The 16,004-nt window shown below is 45.7% G+C and overlaps 1 protein-coding gene across 2 annotated transcripts in view; it reads left to right on the top strand.

Annotated features, from left to right (window-relative positions):
- The window catches only part of DCC (DCC netrin 1 receptor), a 606,037-nt gene that overhangs the window by 432,847 nt on the left and 157,186 nt on the right, over positions 1-16,004 (top strand). For both annotated transcript variants that reach the window (XM_087772741.1, XM_087772742.1), the window contains exons 10-12: positions 4,520-4,668; positions 5,867-6,005; positions 15,673-15,722. In XM_087772741.1, the coding sequence (XP_087628867.1) occupies positions 4,520-4,668; positions 5,867-6,005; positions 15,673-15,722 (338 nt within the window). The remainder of the gene's footprint in view (positions 1-4,519; positions 4,669-5,866; positions 6,006-15,672; positions 15,723-16,004) is intronic.

The following is a 16,004-nucleotide window of genomic DNA, read 5'->3' on the forward strand; positions in this document are numbered from 1 at the left end:
CAGATTTGGGCATTCAACTTCAAGGTGGTCTTTAGACTCTGCTTTCTTGTCCAAAGGCTGCCGTGCATAATTCTGCATCAATACGTCTTAGAGCCCGAGGCTGGAGCCCATCAATAGCTCTGAAAGAAGGTCAGTGTCTTGTGATAGAGCTTAAGGCACCGATCTTAGGGTAACTAACTCTTTACATGCTGGAGCTGTGCTTGTGGAGTTCAGGTGCTCCTCTCCTGGGTCTCCGGTGGGGCTTCGGTATGAGCTGGGTTCCCACCGGCTCAGGCAGGGTGGCCCAGGGTGCAGAAGGCAGAGCTTCAGAAACTTATAAACATGTCAGGTTTGGGAGAGCTATTTAGCATGTTCAGGCAGTTGCCAAGCAATTTTTGACGTAGTTGCCTACATTCCTATTTTAGGCACTTGTATCTTTCTTGTATCTTGTTAACTATTATTATCAAAAGTTTAAGTGAACAATAGCAAAGAGGAAATCTCTGTGCAAGAGCAATGAAGGCTCATGAGAGTAGAAATTATGTTCCTGCGGGTTTTGAGGAGCAGTTGGCTACACAGACGTCTGGTTTTATGGAACTGAAAATGGATGGGGTCAATAGCAGAGTCTCTCAATAAAGAAATTATAGGACCAAGAGGAAACGGCCTCACGCTGCGCCAGGGCAGGTTTAGGTTGGATATTAGGAAAAATTTCTTCACCGAAAGGGTTGTCAGGCCCTGGCACAGGCTGCCCAGGGAAGGGGCTGAGTCCCCATCCCTGGAGGTATTTAGAAGATGGGTAGATGTGGTGCTTAGGGACATGGTTTAGTGGTGGCCTTGGCAGTGCTGGGTTAATGGTTGGACTCGATGATCTTAAGGGTCTTTTCCAACCTAAACGATTCCATGATTCTATAAATGCTTTCAATGGCATGCAGAGATGCCAGCCCTTTCTGCTCCTACAATAAATCAAACTTTGCAGGGTTACTAGAGGTTTAAAAGCCCTCATACCCTACAAGTGGCCAGGTCTTCCTGGCAGCTATTGCCCACTTCAAGCTGTGAAGCCCTCCTGATAAGCTCCTCTGGGTCTGCTGACCCCAAAGTCAAGCTGCATTGACTCAACTTGTACTCTGGAGGTATGAATTGAAAGGTTGGACCAGATGATCCTTGAGGTCTGGTATTCTATGATTCTATGAATCTGTGCGGTGTTTCTCTTGCCAGAGGCTCTCAGCTTGCCCTGTGGTGCATCAGCAGCCAGGACAGGACACAGATGTGCAGTGCTCCTGCTCTGTAAGATGGAGGGAGGGAATGAGTTACGGACGTTCTCTGGAGGCACTTCACCTATTGCCAATTGCACGTGACCTCTTTGGGTTTATATGGACTGCTGGCAGGAGGTTAGCTCCAAAAAGAGCCCATAGTCTGTAAGATTTGAGAACTGCTGGAAGATTAAACGCAAGACATACCATTTACATGGAGGACAGCCCTCTTTGCCGGGGCCAGCTCAGATTAGAAACACAACAGTTCTGCTCTGCAATGAATATGGTAGGAACACCGGTACTTCTGCAAGAATATACGCCTAAAATCAAGGTATATGTCAGGTGCCTATGGTAGAGGTCATCTTTCAGCCCCAGGAACATTGGCTTTTGGGGCAGTGTGAGGCAAATTCTTAGAGCACAGTGTGGATTCACCCCAGTAATACAAGATCAGCCACACCAACAGCTAACATTAGCAATAACAGAAAGGCAGTTAATGCATAGTTCTAAAATCAGCATTGAAAAAAAAAGCAAAAAGTAAAGCATTCGACCATTTCTGGCTTTGGGCCTGATTGCCTTTACGGCTACTGAATAGGAGTAATTCCACCAAATAACCCCAACACTGGCAGTTGCGAGAGCAGCGTCAAACTCTTTGCAAGCAGTTGTTGGAGCTTGTATTTGTGAAACAGTCTGAGGCGCTGAACCGATCTTTTATGAGAGCGGAAGGGCGTTCTCAGAGGAATGGCGGTTTTGGGAATATATCGAAGCGTTATGTGGAGCCCATGGTAAAAGAAGACGCATCAGTCAGCTGCCTGCCCTCTTTCGTTTATCCTTTTTTTCTTAGAGAAAGGATGCTGTTCGTTGTAAAAGACCGCCTTTAGAAGAAACGTGATTTAATGTCTTCTTTTAATGGAATGTAAAGCAGTTCTAGGGCCTGTCTGCTATTTAGAAAAAAGAATTTAGGAAAAGATTTAAAACTTAATGCCAATTTTCACCAGATTATCATTTGAGAGAAGGGATCAGGAGAGATTATTAAACGCTTTGCGTGTGCTGAAAATACTGAGACCTTAAGCACATTAGTGTGGCTGTCAGAAATATTGCAATAGAATGAAAAGGAAAGCTGGGTGAAGGAAATAAAAATATTTTAAGTATATCTACGTCGCATCTAAACCTGGAATTACTTGTGATCAAAGGCTATCTGTGTTTTGTTGATGACGGTTCTGGGCGCTTTCTCCGATGCCCGGCTCTGCCATCCCTGTTTGACGGATCCGGGGAGCGCGGGGTTGGGCTCCTCGGCTGTCGCTGCTCGCCGCACGCTTACAGATTTAAAGAGAGCTGTTAGCGTGAAACTGCCTCGTAATGGGGATGGAACTTTGCGGAAAGCCTCTTCTAGGGGCTGTAATTCTGTTATCTGCCGGTCGCACAATAGCTTGTGAGTTTGTTTTATGCCACAGCACACTCCCTATTGAAAGTAAAAAGGTACTATTTGGTGCGGAAGATTTTCTGAAATAACCTCCTGCTTGACCTTTACGTTTTTGCCACAATTCTAATTCTTTTTTTTTTTCCTGCCAGTTTTGCTGGAGTTCGAGATGAAGGCACAGATAAGCTAGAGAGAGCCTCGTCTCCAAACATCAGTTGTCGCTGGGGTTAGGTCCAGCAGAGACCTGCGGGGAGTGATTTTCTGGTACTGCTAGTAGCTATAGGAGTTTATTAAAAGCTTTTTTTTTGTTTTAATAAACGATTTAAGCTGCCATCCAAAAGCATGATGGAGTTGATGTGTGATAATTTGCATTCAGAGTGAAACCGGAGCATTGGAAGGTAGTCTGTATAACAAAAGGTGACCCAGAATGGTTTCCTTAAGAATGATAAGGGATTGTTTTGTGTCGCCATTTGAAGAGGAGTTGTGTGCTTCTTCACCCACCAGCGGGATCTGGCATCAAGGCAATCTAAATTTTGCATTTCAAATAATTTCTACTTAAGGCTAAAACCTATTGCAAACCTCTGTATTTTCAGAACTGATCGAACCAGAGACTAGTTTCAAGGATGGGATATTTTAATGCGTTTATTGTTGTTATTTGGTTTATAAGATGAGCTTGTAACGAGCCCTGTAATTTCTCTAAATGCTGGGCACTTTGCAAACACAGGAATATTATTTAAGAGCAGAACTGGGAGTACGCATTAATATTGGAGCTTATACTACTGAGGCCTAAATTTTAAGGGCAAATTAGGGTTTGCAGATGATGAGAGGTCTCTGGTCCAGCCCATGCTCAAAGCGGATCAGCTCCAAGATCAGCCCAGGGCTTTATGTGAAGAGCTGTGTGATGTCTTCTGACCAAATCTATCGCCTTGCTCCGTGCTACCAGGTTCCTGTGACTTTGCAGGAGCAGTTTCATGCCACTGCTAAACGGGGCAACACCAGCCTAAAGGCCAGCCTTTGTGGGCTCCCTCGTTCGTTAGAGCGTGCCGAGGGCTGCCCTTCGTGCTTCGTCTCAGCCGTCATCTGTGGTCCCTCAGGCAGCTAAAATAGAGCGAGTGACGTGTAAAGGAGATTAAACAAATAGCATAAACAGGTACATGTGCCCGATATGCGCAGATGGTATAAGTAGAAGCTAGGAGAGGAATGTTGAAGGCTAATTGCTTGCTAAAAGAAACCAAAGCCAGCTGCGGCGCACCAAATCAATTTATAATTTAATAGCAGCAAGCTGGTACATACAGAGCTGGAACAGAAACCCACGCTACGAAGCGGTGCCTCACATGAAAGCAACTTTAAGCTTGCAGTTAGTGTGTTTATGAGATGACTTTGGTTGTGTTGGGTTGTGCGTTGGTGTTTGCCTGCGGGTTTTTCTAATGGCTCCTCTAATGGCAGGCCTTAGCTTGAACTGGCCTTGAATGATCAGATTTGCGTGTCTCTGATTTCCTGCTACCGCAAGGTAAATGCATCTATTGCGTGCGTTAGATATTTGTGCAAATTATTTCCCAGAAATTCAATTTGAAGATGAAGTCCATCCTCTGAGCCAGCAGCACAGAGATGTAGCCTAGATGGAACAACCCTTTTCGGTATTTCATGTATTCACGCTGCTAAATCTGCAACAGCCCTTCCGCAGTGTATTTTCCATGGGTTTATCATCCCTTTTGTTATTTTGTTTGGAGTTTCTGAGGCGTACAGTGCTGAAGAAGTGCTGTTATCGGCATCCCCCGGAGATGCACTCTGGTCGTGCCGCATGTTGGGGGCCAAAGCTGCAGTGGTGGGGGATGCTGGAACGGGGCTTTCACGCTGTCCTTTCCTATCTGTGCAGTGCAAGTTCCCGGGCCGGTGGAAAACCTGCGGGCTGTGTCTACCTCACCTACCTCGATTCTCGTCTCCTGGGATCCCCCTGCCTATGCAAATGGCCCCGTTCAAGGCTACAGGCTCTTCTGTACGGAGACGGCGACTGGAAGAGAGCAGGTGAGTGGTCCCCGTGAAAAGGAGATACTTGGTGTAGGCATCTGCAGGTCTTTAGAGCACTGTAAAGGCTCAAAGTGAGAGGTTTTACAGGTTAATTCTCCAGGTTAGGTAAATGTTGCACAGACCGGTGATAAAAGAGCAAATCAAGCAAAAAAAATTTTCACCAGTATAAAATGGGTTCAGGAGGTAGAAGAGGCATCCTATTATATATTAACCGTTCCTCAGCTTTACGCTGAAATTTCAGACTAACACCAAAGAGCATTCAAAGACCTTTTAGACTCCCCCTTTACATTGTGCAAAACCATCAACACATTAATGGCAGTTTGTACATGCGATCTTTGTAGAATATATATCTTTAGTTGCTTCTTGTGACTCCTTTCAAGTAGGAGGGTAAAATAATACGAATCCAGGCTAGAAATGATGCATTTTCTCTCCAGACTGACAGATGCTCATAGTAAAAATTGGTGTCGATGCTGTGCAGTTAATTGTGCTCATAACTCTGCCGTGAGCCCATGCTTTCGAGCGGCAAATGAGTAACCTTGCTTTCTGCAGGCTGCAAACTGCTCAGATGCTTCCCGCTGGCCGCTTAATAACCGATATTTGATAGGAATGCAGCCGTAGCGATGGAGATGAGCTCTGTGGGTAGAGTATGGCCTGAATAGATTTTTAGTAGAGAGTAGTGCAGGGAAGAAAGCGGAGATATCTTTTTTTTTTTTTTGGTGACTTGATAGCACGTGATAATCACAGGCATCAGTAGTCTTGTGGCAGGTGCTTCAGTAGTCTTATGGGAACTTTTATACCGTCCCCGTTTTTTCTGTGCTTTCTTTATTTTACTTCCTTTTTTTCTCCAAAATTCCCCTTTGTCTCTTTGTCTTTATTTTCTTCTTTTCCTATCACCTACCTGTGGAGTGGCAGCAACTCGTTTAACCAAAAAAAAACCCCTTTTCTCCTGCGCCCTGAGTAACTAAACACAACTCCGAGGCGCTGAAATCCCTTCCATCCTGAAGCTGCGGACGAGCGCCGAGAACCGAGCTGTACCAAGCCGCTCTGTTACAAATTGCCTTTTATATCAACTTAGATAAGGATTTAGCTCTACTTCTCAAAGAGTGAAAAGCTCGCCTCTAATCCGGTCATCCCTCGGCACGGCCGTGGCACTGGCTGTCACGTTTTCCCTTGGTTTATCGTCTCTGTGTGCTAGAACGTGGAGGTGGATGGGCTCTCCTACCGGCTGGAGGGGCTGAAGAAGTTCACCGAGTACACCCTGCGCTTCCTCGCCTACAACCGCTACGGCCCTGGCGTCTCCACCGAGGATGTGACGGTCACCACGCTTTCGGATGGTGAGTGGGGATGGAGGGGTCCCGGGGTGGGCAGGTTGCATCTTATCGGTTGCAATCATCAGACTTTTTCTTCTGCCACCGGATTTTGGAAGAGGTAGCAATGAAGCGAGGAGCTTATTGAACGTGCAGGACAGAAATCGGGTTCAGTACCTGCCTGCAGCGGTACCCTCTGAGCTGGTGTTCATCTCCAAGGATAATTGGTTCATTATTCCTATACCTAGTGATAAGGATAGTCTACTTCTCTCTCTATTTTCTCTTGAAGTTAGGCACAGGTGTATCCTTTCAGTTTTTCAACAGCCACTATTTTATTACAGCTGCATTTGAAGAGCCAACTGCTTGGGTTTGCCTTGTGCTTTAAACACGGGGGTAGCAAATGTGCCAGGGCTTCAGTCTCTGCTCATCGCAGCATCCTTCCCCGAGGTCGTTCCATGCTCCTGTGGCTCGCAGGTTCCAAGAGAGAAATAGAATTTTATTTTGTATTCGGAAGCGCTTAGTTGTGTCTGATACCACAAAACTTAGGTACGCCTGACTCCTCTTGAAGTCACTGAGCCTGATCCCCACCTGGCTAAAACAGGAATAACTTCCTCGGAGTCATTGTGCTACAAAAGTGTAAAAACCATAAAAAATGAAGGAAAAATTCTTGCAGTGGGGTTGGGGAGAGTTCATAAAGCAGAAGCCAGACCAGAGACAGGCTCCAAAGGCTTCAGGGATGTGCCAGCTACTGACTGAGCCCCACAGCCAGAGGGGCTTTTTCCATTCCAACGTTTTATTTAAAGATGGCATAAGAGGTGTCAACTAAGCTTTTAGAGTCAGATTTATAAACAGTTAATTTTCCTTCTGATAAAAATTTGGACAAATTCTTTTTCGCTCATGCTAATAAAGCAAGGTATGGGAGTTGGGGTGGCCCGGGCCTGGGTTTGGATCGCTAATTTAAGGTCATTTTCTTGGGAAAAAATGTTTAACTTTTACATGAGAGTATAAAATCAGGGAGTAGGCAAGAAATATGTTGCCGTGGGCTTCAGCTGAGTATGCTAAACTTGCTGGGCTTTTCTCCCCTCAGAAGTGTAGCAGATAACTGGCATGCACCTCAGTCGTATAAAAATTTCACTGTTCTTCCTTTCCGTGCTGTAGATTGATGCTAGAGAAAAAAACAAATGAATGGAGAACCAGGGTGACTGAGATTTATCCTTTTATATGTACAAATATTTACCTAATTTTATTACAAAGTTGATAACTCTCCATTATTATTCTACCCAAACCAGCTGAAAATTTGTATGAGGTTAAGAGGAGCAATTTTCTGTCTGTTTGATAACCCAGTTGCTTCTGAATGCTACACCTGATCAATTAAAATATCGATTTCTGGGCAGCATTAGTAGAAGCTGTGTAGATCCTGGAGCAAATCAGGAGAGGGGGTATCGTGCACTGGAGAAGCTCTCGTATTTGTTTTAGCTTATCTACAGCACGGGGCGCTTCTGCAGGTGTCCCTGGGTCACACGTGGGTTGGTGACATCCCCTGCAGAAGCGATGCTCCTGTCTCGCGTCCACCCACTCCCAGCGGAGTCGCTGCCACCCTGAATTACCCTGTGCTCTGCAGGTCCCCCCCAGATCTCCTTGACCTCTGGAGGAGCAGTGGTGGAGAAAGCATGGTCTGAAAGGGGGGGCTTCAGCCGAGCAGGGAGGCTGTGGGAGTCCGGAGGAGCAGTGCTTTCATTTTAAAAAGGCTGAGCCAGTCTGCCTTAAGTTTAATTAAGAAATAAATATGCGCCTTGATGAAGAGCACTGGAAGAGAGCTGTTGGGAGCCTCCAAAATAGACCCCTCGAAGAGCGACGTGGAGGGCACGGGGGGTGCGGGGAACCCCGAGAGAGGGAGCTGGTGAACCCCACCGCTGTTTTAATCTGCTTTATTCCGTGCTGTATCTTAGGTGGGCTTCATCGGCGAGACCCCCGGCTCGGTTGGCACTGTGATTTTACGTTTGACACCTCTGCGATATTTTTTCAAGTGCTACTTATGCCTACCCAGCAAATTCAGTTTTCCCTTGTAATACAGGCTGGATCTTAGCAGAATAAATTACTTCACACTTATAATTATAAAAACAAAAGGAAAACAAGTGAAAATGAATATTTTGCATAATGTATGCAGATTTAATTCACACTGTGAAGTGTAGAACTGCGCCCCTGTACTCCACTTTGGTTTTAAATGTCACCGTAAGTGCGAAAGGGAAAGATTGTTATTCATGAGTCTGAAAATTAGCCTCTGCAAGTGTTTCAGATGCTTCACCTGTCTGCGAACAAAAATCATTGCTAACGAGAAGGTTTGCATGAGACTATTCCAGAAAACAGGAGTGTGCTTAGGTGCCCTTGTTTCGGGAATCTGGAAAAAGATGGTATTTATTTCTTGTCTTTATTTAAGCAAAAGGCTGCTCTGCAAAGAAGTCAGTTGGCTGCAGCCTTCCCAGCCTTCCTCTGTGTTTTTGGAGCAAGTGTAAAAGAAGAGAAAATCCCTTTAGGCTATCTTTTCATCCTCCTTACTCGGGTCTGGGAAACCACTTTGGTTTGCTTGCACGAAGAAGAACAGCCAAAGGGCCCCAGCGAGAGCCTGGCTTTGGCCGAGCCTGGGTGAACGTGGTGTCGGTCCTCGCTGTGCCGCTGCTGAGAAGGAAAGGAAGGAATGGAGAAAGCAAGTCTGCAGCACCAAAACTGTCTGCAATTTCTTCTTTTATGGTACCACGCAGAGACCTTTCCCAGGGTTAAGGTCCTTTCTGCTAGAAGGACGCACAATAAAAGAGCAAGAAATAACTCCTGTATGGGCGAGCTAACAGCCTACGGAGAGGAGAGACAAAGACATTTATTCCGTCCTGGTTTATAGGTGTGAGATAAAGGAAGGAGAAAGCCTGTAGTTGCCCATCTACACATCTGGGTTTTGGGCAGGTTTTGTTCCTGCATCCCCTGCCACCACCCTCCCCACGGAGGAGACCAGCTCCTCCACCTGCCCCGCTATATTTTTTGGATCGCAACCCATCCTCCAACTTCAGTTGAGATTTGGCAGCTTCATCTGTCTGGGACCGCTGCTGTCAGACGGACGGGAGCTGGCCACCTTTCCCGGCTCCTGCCCCGTGCTTTTGCCACCAGACAAAACCATAATGAGGAGCACCTTGCTTGTCACAAGCAGCTCCCTTCGGTCTTTGCTTTGTGTCATCTTCGCATCTCGGTTCATGCAGTCTCTGGCAGTTTATTTTCGCATCGGTAGCCAAACCCAGAGGGCAGCCCCCAGGCAAGGAGCCGGGATGCTCTCAAAGGGCAGCAACTCCCGTGCTGCTTTTCTGAAAGCTGGTTTGAAACAGAAGTAAATGTCAAAAATGGGCAAAAAGTCCTGAAGATTGGTCTGTCTTTCCTTTCCTCTTGTAAAAATGACAGGATCATTTTTAAGTCTGCCTTCCTCTTGAGAGTGTGCGTGCTTGAGCCAGTTATTTTTTCCGTGCCAATCCTTTGCTGTATAGCATACGATACGGTACGTAGTTGCACAAAAAAAAAGCCTGTACTATTAGTTCCTGCAGGTCTGTAGGCAGAAATTTTCCATGAAGCTCTGGGGTGTAATCTATGGGCTGAGAAATGCACCCCATTCAAAGGGATTTAGCGTGGCATCTCCAGCTGCAGGAGCTACAGACCCCAGACAGCGTTCGCCAGATCAAGGAACATACTGTATCTTTAATGCCTAATTTTCAGTTTAAAATACAGCTCAGATAATATTTGGCCAAGCTGCGTGCCATTTCAGAACTGCTTTGAGCTCTCATGCTCATGAATTTATCAAAATGCATTTAATCCCAGCAATTGGCAGACAGTCTTATTTCATGCTTCCTGAGTACTTGATTTAAATATAATTTATATCCATAATTATAATATCAATGCTTTTTTTTAATGAATAAAAATGGAAGATTGAAGTTGAGATTGACACAGGAGACAGCCTATGAAGTTTTTCAGATGTCGGTAGCCATTCCTGTGTTTGCACGAGAGCTGAGAGCAGGGCGAGGAGGAACGGGCCGCGAGGGCGTTTATGTGAGCGTGAGCAAAACCCATCGCTCGGAGCCACAAACATGAATTTACCAGAGGTGAACGGTGTCGTGGCCGCAACCCTGCTGGCGACCAAGTCCCTTATGGTACCAGTAGTCCAACTTCTTGGTATAGTGAATTCCTCCCAGATTACCCCATCCATCTTTATCTGTTTGGAAGAAGTACCGGGCCGTTTCCCTCCTCTTCCTCCTCCCCTGCAAGAACTACGCAGAAGCTTCCTGATGCAAAACATTTTTTTTGGTGTGTCAGCCCTAAAACCTGTTGGGGAAAGGTGCAGGCTGTAACGAAACATCCGTGGGAAGGCTTGGTGGCTGCAGTTTGTGCCAGCGCCAGCAAGTTTCGGTTGCCTGGCGTACGTGTTTCTGTCTTTAGAATCGTAGAATCGTTTAGGTTGGAAAAGACCTTTAAGATCATTGAGTCCAACTGTTAACCCGGCACTGCCAAGTCCACCGCTAAACCATGTCTTTGTTGGATCAGGGACCTGGATCTGGCCATCTCACCTCCTGGCTCGCTGTCCCCGGTCAGTGCCGCTGCCCCTCCTGTGCCTCTCCCAATACAGCAGCCCGGGGACCCAGGCGCTCTCTGTGCTGCAGGGAAATACTCTGGGGGCTCGCTCAGCCGTCTCATTTGTAGAATGCTTTGGGATGGAAGGGACCTCTAAAGGCCATCCAGTCCATCCCCCCTGCAATGGGCAGGGACATCTTCAACCAGATCGGGTTGCTGAGAGCCCCGCCCAGCCTGGCCTTGAATGTTTCCAGGGATGGGGCATCTACCACCTCTCTGGGCAACCTGTGCCAGTGCCTCACCACCCTCATCGTGACAAATTTCTTCCTTATATCCAGTCTGAATCTCTCCTCTTCTAGTTTAAAACCATTATTCCTTCTGGACCATTCCGCTCTACAACTAAAGAACAACAACCAAACAGCAAAACCACAAAGGACATGGATTCATCTGATGGGCAACTGAAAACAAATACATATATTTTTAAATTTCACCCGATAGAAAAGAAAAAAACCCAACAAACCTGAGTACCTTGCCCTATGAACCTTCTTCCCATCAGTAAGCCTCCAGCCGTGAGGCTCATCTCGCCTACGTTTAGACACCTGGTCCAAGGCAGGCAGCAAGGCTCCTGTGGGATATTCCAGGCTTCTTCCACCGCTGGGTCACCCCACGGTGAGCCAAAAGGGCCGAGTTATCCCTGGATGCATCTGTCTCTGTTCATTGCTTATTGCATACCTAACGCTAGGTAAAATGAGTTCTGCTCTAATTTCTAATGGTGTAATTAGGCTGTGAATAATAAACAAAACCCAAATTTTAGCAGGTGCATCCAATTTCTTTATTTGATCAAGATATAAAAGTGGAGGAAGTAATTGTGATCTCGCAGGCGCTGGATTTGCCAGGGGAGCTCGCTGCTTGTTAGGCAGCCCGAGAGATTAAATCTGGGGTCTCTGATTTGGTAAAGCAAAACGTCTCCTCCGCTGCAGAGCAAGCAAGGAATAAAGATGCCCAGTATTGCTGTGGAAGTGATTGAGTTCGATGCTGGGTCAGGTCTGGGTTTATTTCTCATTTTGATGGAAGATCTGGAAGAAAAGAGGAGTGCATTAGTTACGTTCATGTATGCAACAAAATTGGGAAATATGACAAGCATTCACCAAAGAGAAATAATCAAAATAATAGAAAGACAAACAAAAAAAAGAAAAAGGAAGAGAAGTTTGGTAGGGGAATAATATGTAGTAGCAATAAACCCTGAAAGTCAGTAATGAGAGGGAAAGGTTTAAGATGGCAATGGCTAAACGTCGCGATGAGCCTTCGCTGCCCAGAGAGAGGGGAGAGAAAAGAGGAATCGCATTTGAGAAACTGGGGCTCGGAGCAGTTCTGACTTGCTCACAAACAAGAGCAAATATTCTCCGGCGAGAACAGGCTTTTCTGGGACATACCAGCATTCGCCAGACCTGGCTAATTCAGAAATGTCCAAAAATATCTCACTTTTCTTTTTCCTTGCAATACCAAGTACATCACAGAGCCAGTTTTCTGTCTGATATTTTTCAAAATGAAGGGAGTGTGAGCAGTGACATCTCCTCTGTATTAAGGGAGATGAAATGTTTGATGTACTGTTTGCTGCTGCCGGTACAGTTGCAGCAGCAAAACAAATAAAGAATAGTCCCTGCACTAGAGAAACCAGCTAGTTCCTAAAGCTGATAATCTGGAGAGAGGAAAAAAAGGAGACTGAAGAGGGAAACGCTTTGCGTGCAGAGCCCCGGCAGGTGGGGGCAGAGCGGAGAGCGGGGCTCGGGTCCCACAGCCGAGGATGCTCACGTCCCCCAGCCTGGCCCGCTGACGGAGCGGCAGGTCTGGGTGGTTAAAAAGCAGGCTGTCAAGTTAGTTTTGTATATTCCTTGAGCACGTATCTTCAAATCAAACTGTGTCAAGATTAGCAAAACAGTCCAGAGATTCAGCTGCCATTTTCAGGAACTCCCAGCTGACTCCAGCTATTGCTTACCTTGGATCTTTTCCAACAGCGAATCTCTGTGACTTGGGATCCCCAGACTGAGGAAGAGTTTCTTTATCCCTTGTCACTAATTTTGCTGTACCTCTGCCTCCAAACAACCTGAGTTTTCAGATTATTTTGATTCAAATGCAATTCTTTCCCCCTTTTTTTTCCTTTTTATGATCCACAGAGCCTTCGTGAACGACAATGATATTAATGTAGGACTTTGCTGCCAGTGGGACCCTCCTGATTCGCTAGTGTTACTTTTGCTCTTTTATAGCCTGTATTCAAAACACTATTTTCTTATTAACACTGACAAATGACTTAGCTCTGACTGACTTAAATCCTTAAACAGTAGCATGCACTGAGGATGCTACAAAGTGCCGCGCTTTGGGGATTTGTTTGTTGAACGTAGACGTGACGAGACGAAGTCCAGCAGAGGAGCTGTCTGACCAGAGCTGCTTCAAATAAGCTGGGGAAAGTATCATTTGTGCGACTCGCTGTGCTCCTTTCCTTTAGTGACTGCACAGGGGCGTTTCTTATCGTATTAGCGCCTATTACGTTATTTAGACATTCAGCTTATATGGACAACATAGACTATATATTGAAACAATACATAGAGACAATATAGACGACAGCCCCCGTTATGCCCACCTCTATACAGTACACAGAACGTCATCGGTTCACTCTGGTGGAAGTCTTGGCCAGAATAAGTCATTTACAGAAATATTTCTGTATGTATTTTGCTTGGTGATGTATGTCCCACGCTCCTAGATGGCAATTTTCAGTGGAGGCTGAAGAAGGTGAAAGGTGACAGCCACCTGAACATGAGCCAGCAGTGTGCCCAGGTGGCGAAGAGGGCCAATGGCATCCTGGCCTGTATCAAGAACAGTGTGGCCAGCAGGACCAGGGAGGTGATGGTGCCCCTGTACTCAGCATTGGTGAGGCCGCCCCTCGAATCCTGTGTTCAGTTTCACTCACTGCAAGAAGGACATCGAGGTGCTGGAGTGTGTCCAAAGAAGGGCAACGAAGCTGGGGAAGGGTCTAGAGCACAAGTCTTATGAGGAGCGGCTGGGGGAGCTGGGGTTGTTTAGTCTGGAGAAGAGGAGGCTGAGGGGAGCCCTCATTGCTCTGTACAACTACCTGAAAGGAGGCTGGAGCCGGGGGGGGTCGGTCTCTTCTCCCCAGTAACGAGGGATAGGATGAGAGGGAACGGCCTCAAGCTGCACCAGGGGAGGTTTAGGTTGGATATTAGGAAAAACTTCTTCACCGAGAAGGTGGTCAAGCATTGGACTAGGCTGCCCAGGCAAGTGGTTGAGTCTCCATCCCTGGAGGTATTTAAAAGCTGGGTAGACATGGTGCTCGATGACATGGTTTAGTGGTGGACTTGGCAGTGCTGGATTAACGGTTGGACTTGATGATCTTGAGGGTCTTTTCCAACCTTAACGATTCTATGATTCTATGAAAGGTATTCCTGATTGCTAGTGTAGATGGATTCCAGCTCGGAGCTCTTTGCCTATTAATTTATTCTTTACAGCCAGAAGTCCTTCCTCCTTCAGATAACAAGAGATAATAATCCAAGCACTTCTTAGCGCTACACTCGTTTAAATAAAAGCTGTTTACTCGATCTCTAAGATGTTTCAGGTCTCGGATCATTCTTGTAGATCTTTGCTGAATCAATTCAAACATGTGGATAACTGCAACAAGAATGATTTTGCCCTAGTGTTCTTGTTAACATCATATAAAAATGCGTTAAACAACTCTTCTTTGACTGGATATATTCATACCTATACACTGAAAAATAATTTTCTCTCATTTTCCTTAACACATCGCATTGCAAACTATTCTTAAATGGGGTGTTCACCGTGATTCTTTTGCAGCTCGCTCTTTCCAAATTCAGGGCCACCTTCCTGTAAGCATAAACTACATCTCTGCTTTTCAACTGTTCAGTAGCCCAGGTTAGCAGGCAGGTATTATTTCTCTGAAAGGAAAATAAAGCTTTACGTTCACGTCAGGCAGTCGTCAGGCAACTATGAACTTATTTTTAAAGCTCTTGGCTCCTCAGCAGTTGAATTAATATTTGCCATCAGCTGGAGGAATATACATTTGAACTGTTGTCGCACAAGAGTATTGGAAATATATAGACAGAGATACAATGGAAAACAGGCAGGAATTTGTCAGTGAATAGTTAGCTGCTAATGGCCTGTCCAACCGTGCAGATGCCGAGCGTTCACCGGTATCCGCGCCGTGTCTCGGCGCTGTGAGCCCGATCCTTCCCAGGGAGGGAGCCGGCAGGATGGGTGGGATAAATCAGTCTGCACCATACAGGTTTTCCCTATGACTCTAGCCAGAGAGAGCTGGAGATTAAAGGAACTTTTAAGATGGGAAAAAAAACCTTGAGTCAGAAGCATTTGGTTTATTTAAAGCTATGAGTGCCAGACCATCTCATTAATGCCTTGTGAGGCATCTTCGTAAGACCATGTGTTGAGTAGCTCTTTAAGGATTAAAGTATATTTATCAGAACGGATATAACAAAGTTTAGTGGTATAAAACAAGGTATGGATTATACGTATGACAAGCAGAGCCTTAATGTAAAACATTATTTTTTAAGTAATATCTGAAGACAGGGTTTCTTTTCTTATTCCCCTTAGGCACCCTTGGAAAAAGCGTGCACTGGTGCCACCAACAGAGGAATACCCTGCTCTGTCTGTATATAATATATGTTCTGAAATGCGCTTTAATTAAAAAAAAAAAAAAAAAAGGCACAGCAATTGCGGAGTGTTCTTGTTTATTTCTGACCAAATTTATAACAAATAACTGAATTCAAGTGGTTGGTCCCACTGCAGGGAGCCTGCTGACTGCCTCTTTAAAGGGCTTGCTAATAGGTCTATCCAAAATGGGAAGAAATGAGCAGATGCTTTTGGTTTTCCTCTCCCTAGGGGACCTCTGAAGTGCCACCTGGATTAGCTGCACGGTTGTGATCGGATTATAAACTAGGTGTAAAAGCTGCGCTCTTTTCTTTCCAAAAAGAGAGGTAGTTGATGTAACCTATTCTGACTTAGCCACTAATGGCAACATTTCCCATTTCTTTTTGCTTTTCTTCCCTTTCAGTGCCCAGTGCGATGCCTCAGAACGTCTCCTTGGAAGTGGTTAACTCCAGGGTAAGTCTGCCAGGTGCTCAGCACCTCATGGCCAGCGATCATGAGTGTTTGTGTGGGTATTCCCACTTTGTGTAGCTTTTTCATATACAAAGAGACCCAATCTGCCCCTTGCAGAAGGTTCCCTTCACTTGTCCGGGAGATCACGTTAAAATAAGAACTGAAACAACCAAAAGACATCTTAGAAGTATGCAGTGATTTTTCCAGAGTGGCTTCAGCAATGCTGGTATCACTTAAACTGAGGTGAACAAGCAGAAACTGTTCCCTGATTGCAGATTAACATCT

The sequence above is a fragment of the Nipponia nippon genome, unplaced genomic scaffold, assembly GCF_047370975.1.
Source record: "Nipponia nippon isolate SJK-2023a ecotype South Korea unplaced genomic scaffold, ASM4737097v1 scaffold_37, whole genome shotgun sequence".
Taxonomy (NCBI): Eukaryota; Metazoa; Chordata; class Aves; order Pelecaniformes; family Threskiornithidae; genus Nipponia; species Nipponia nippon.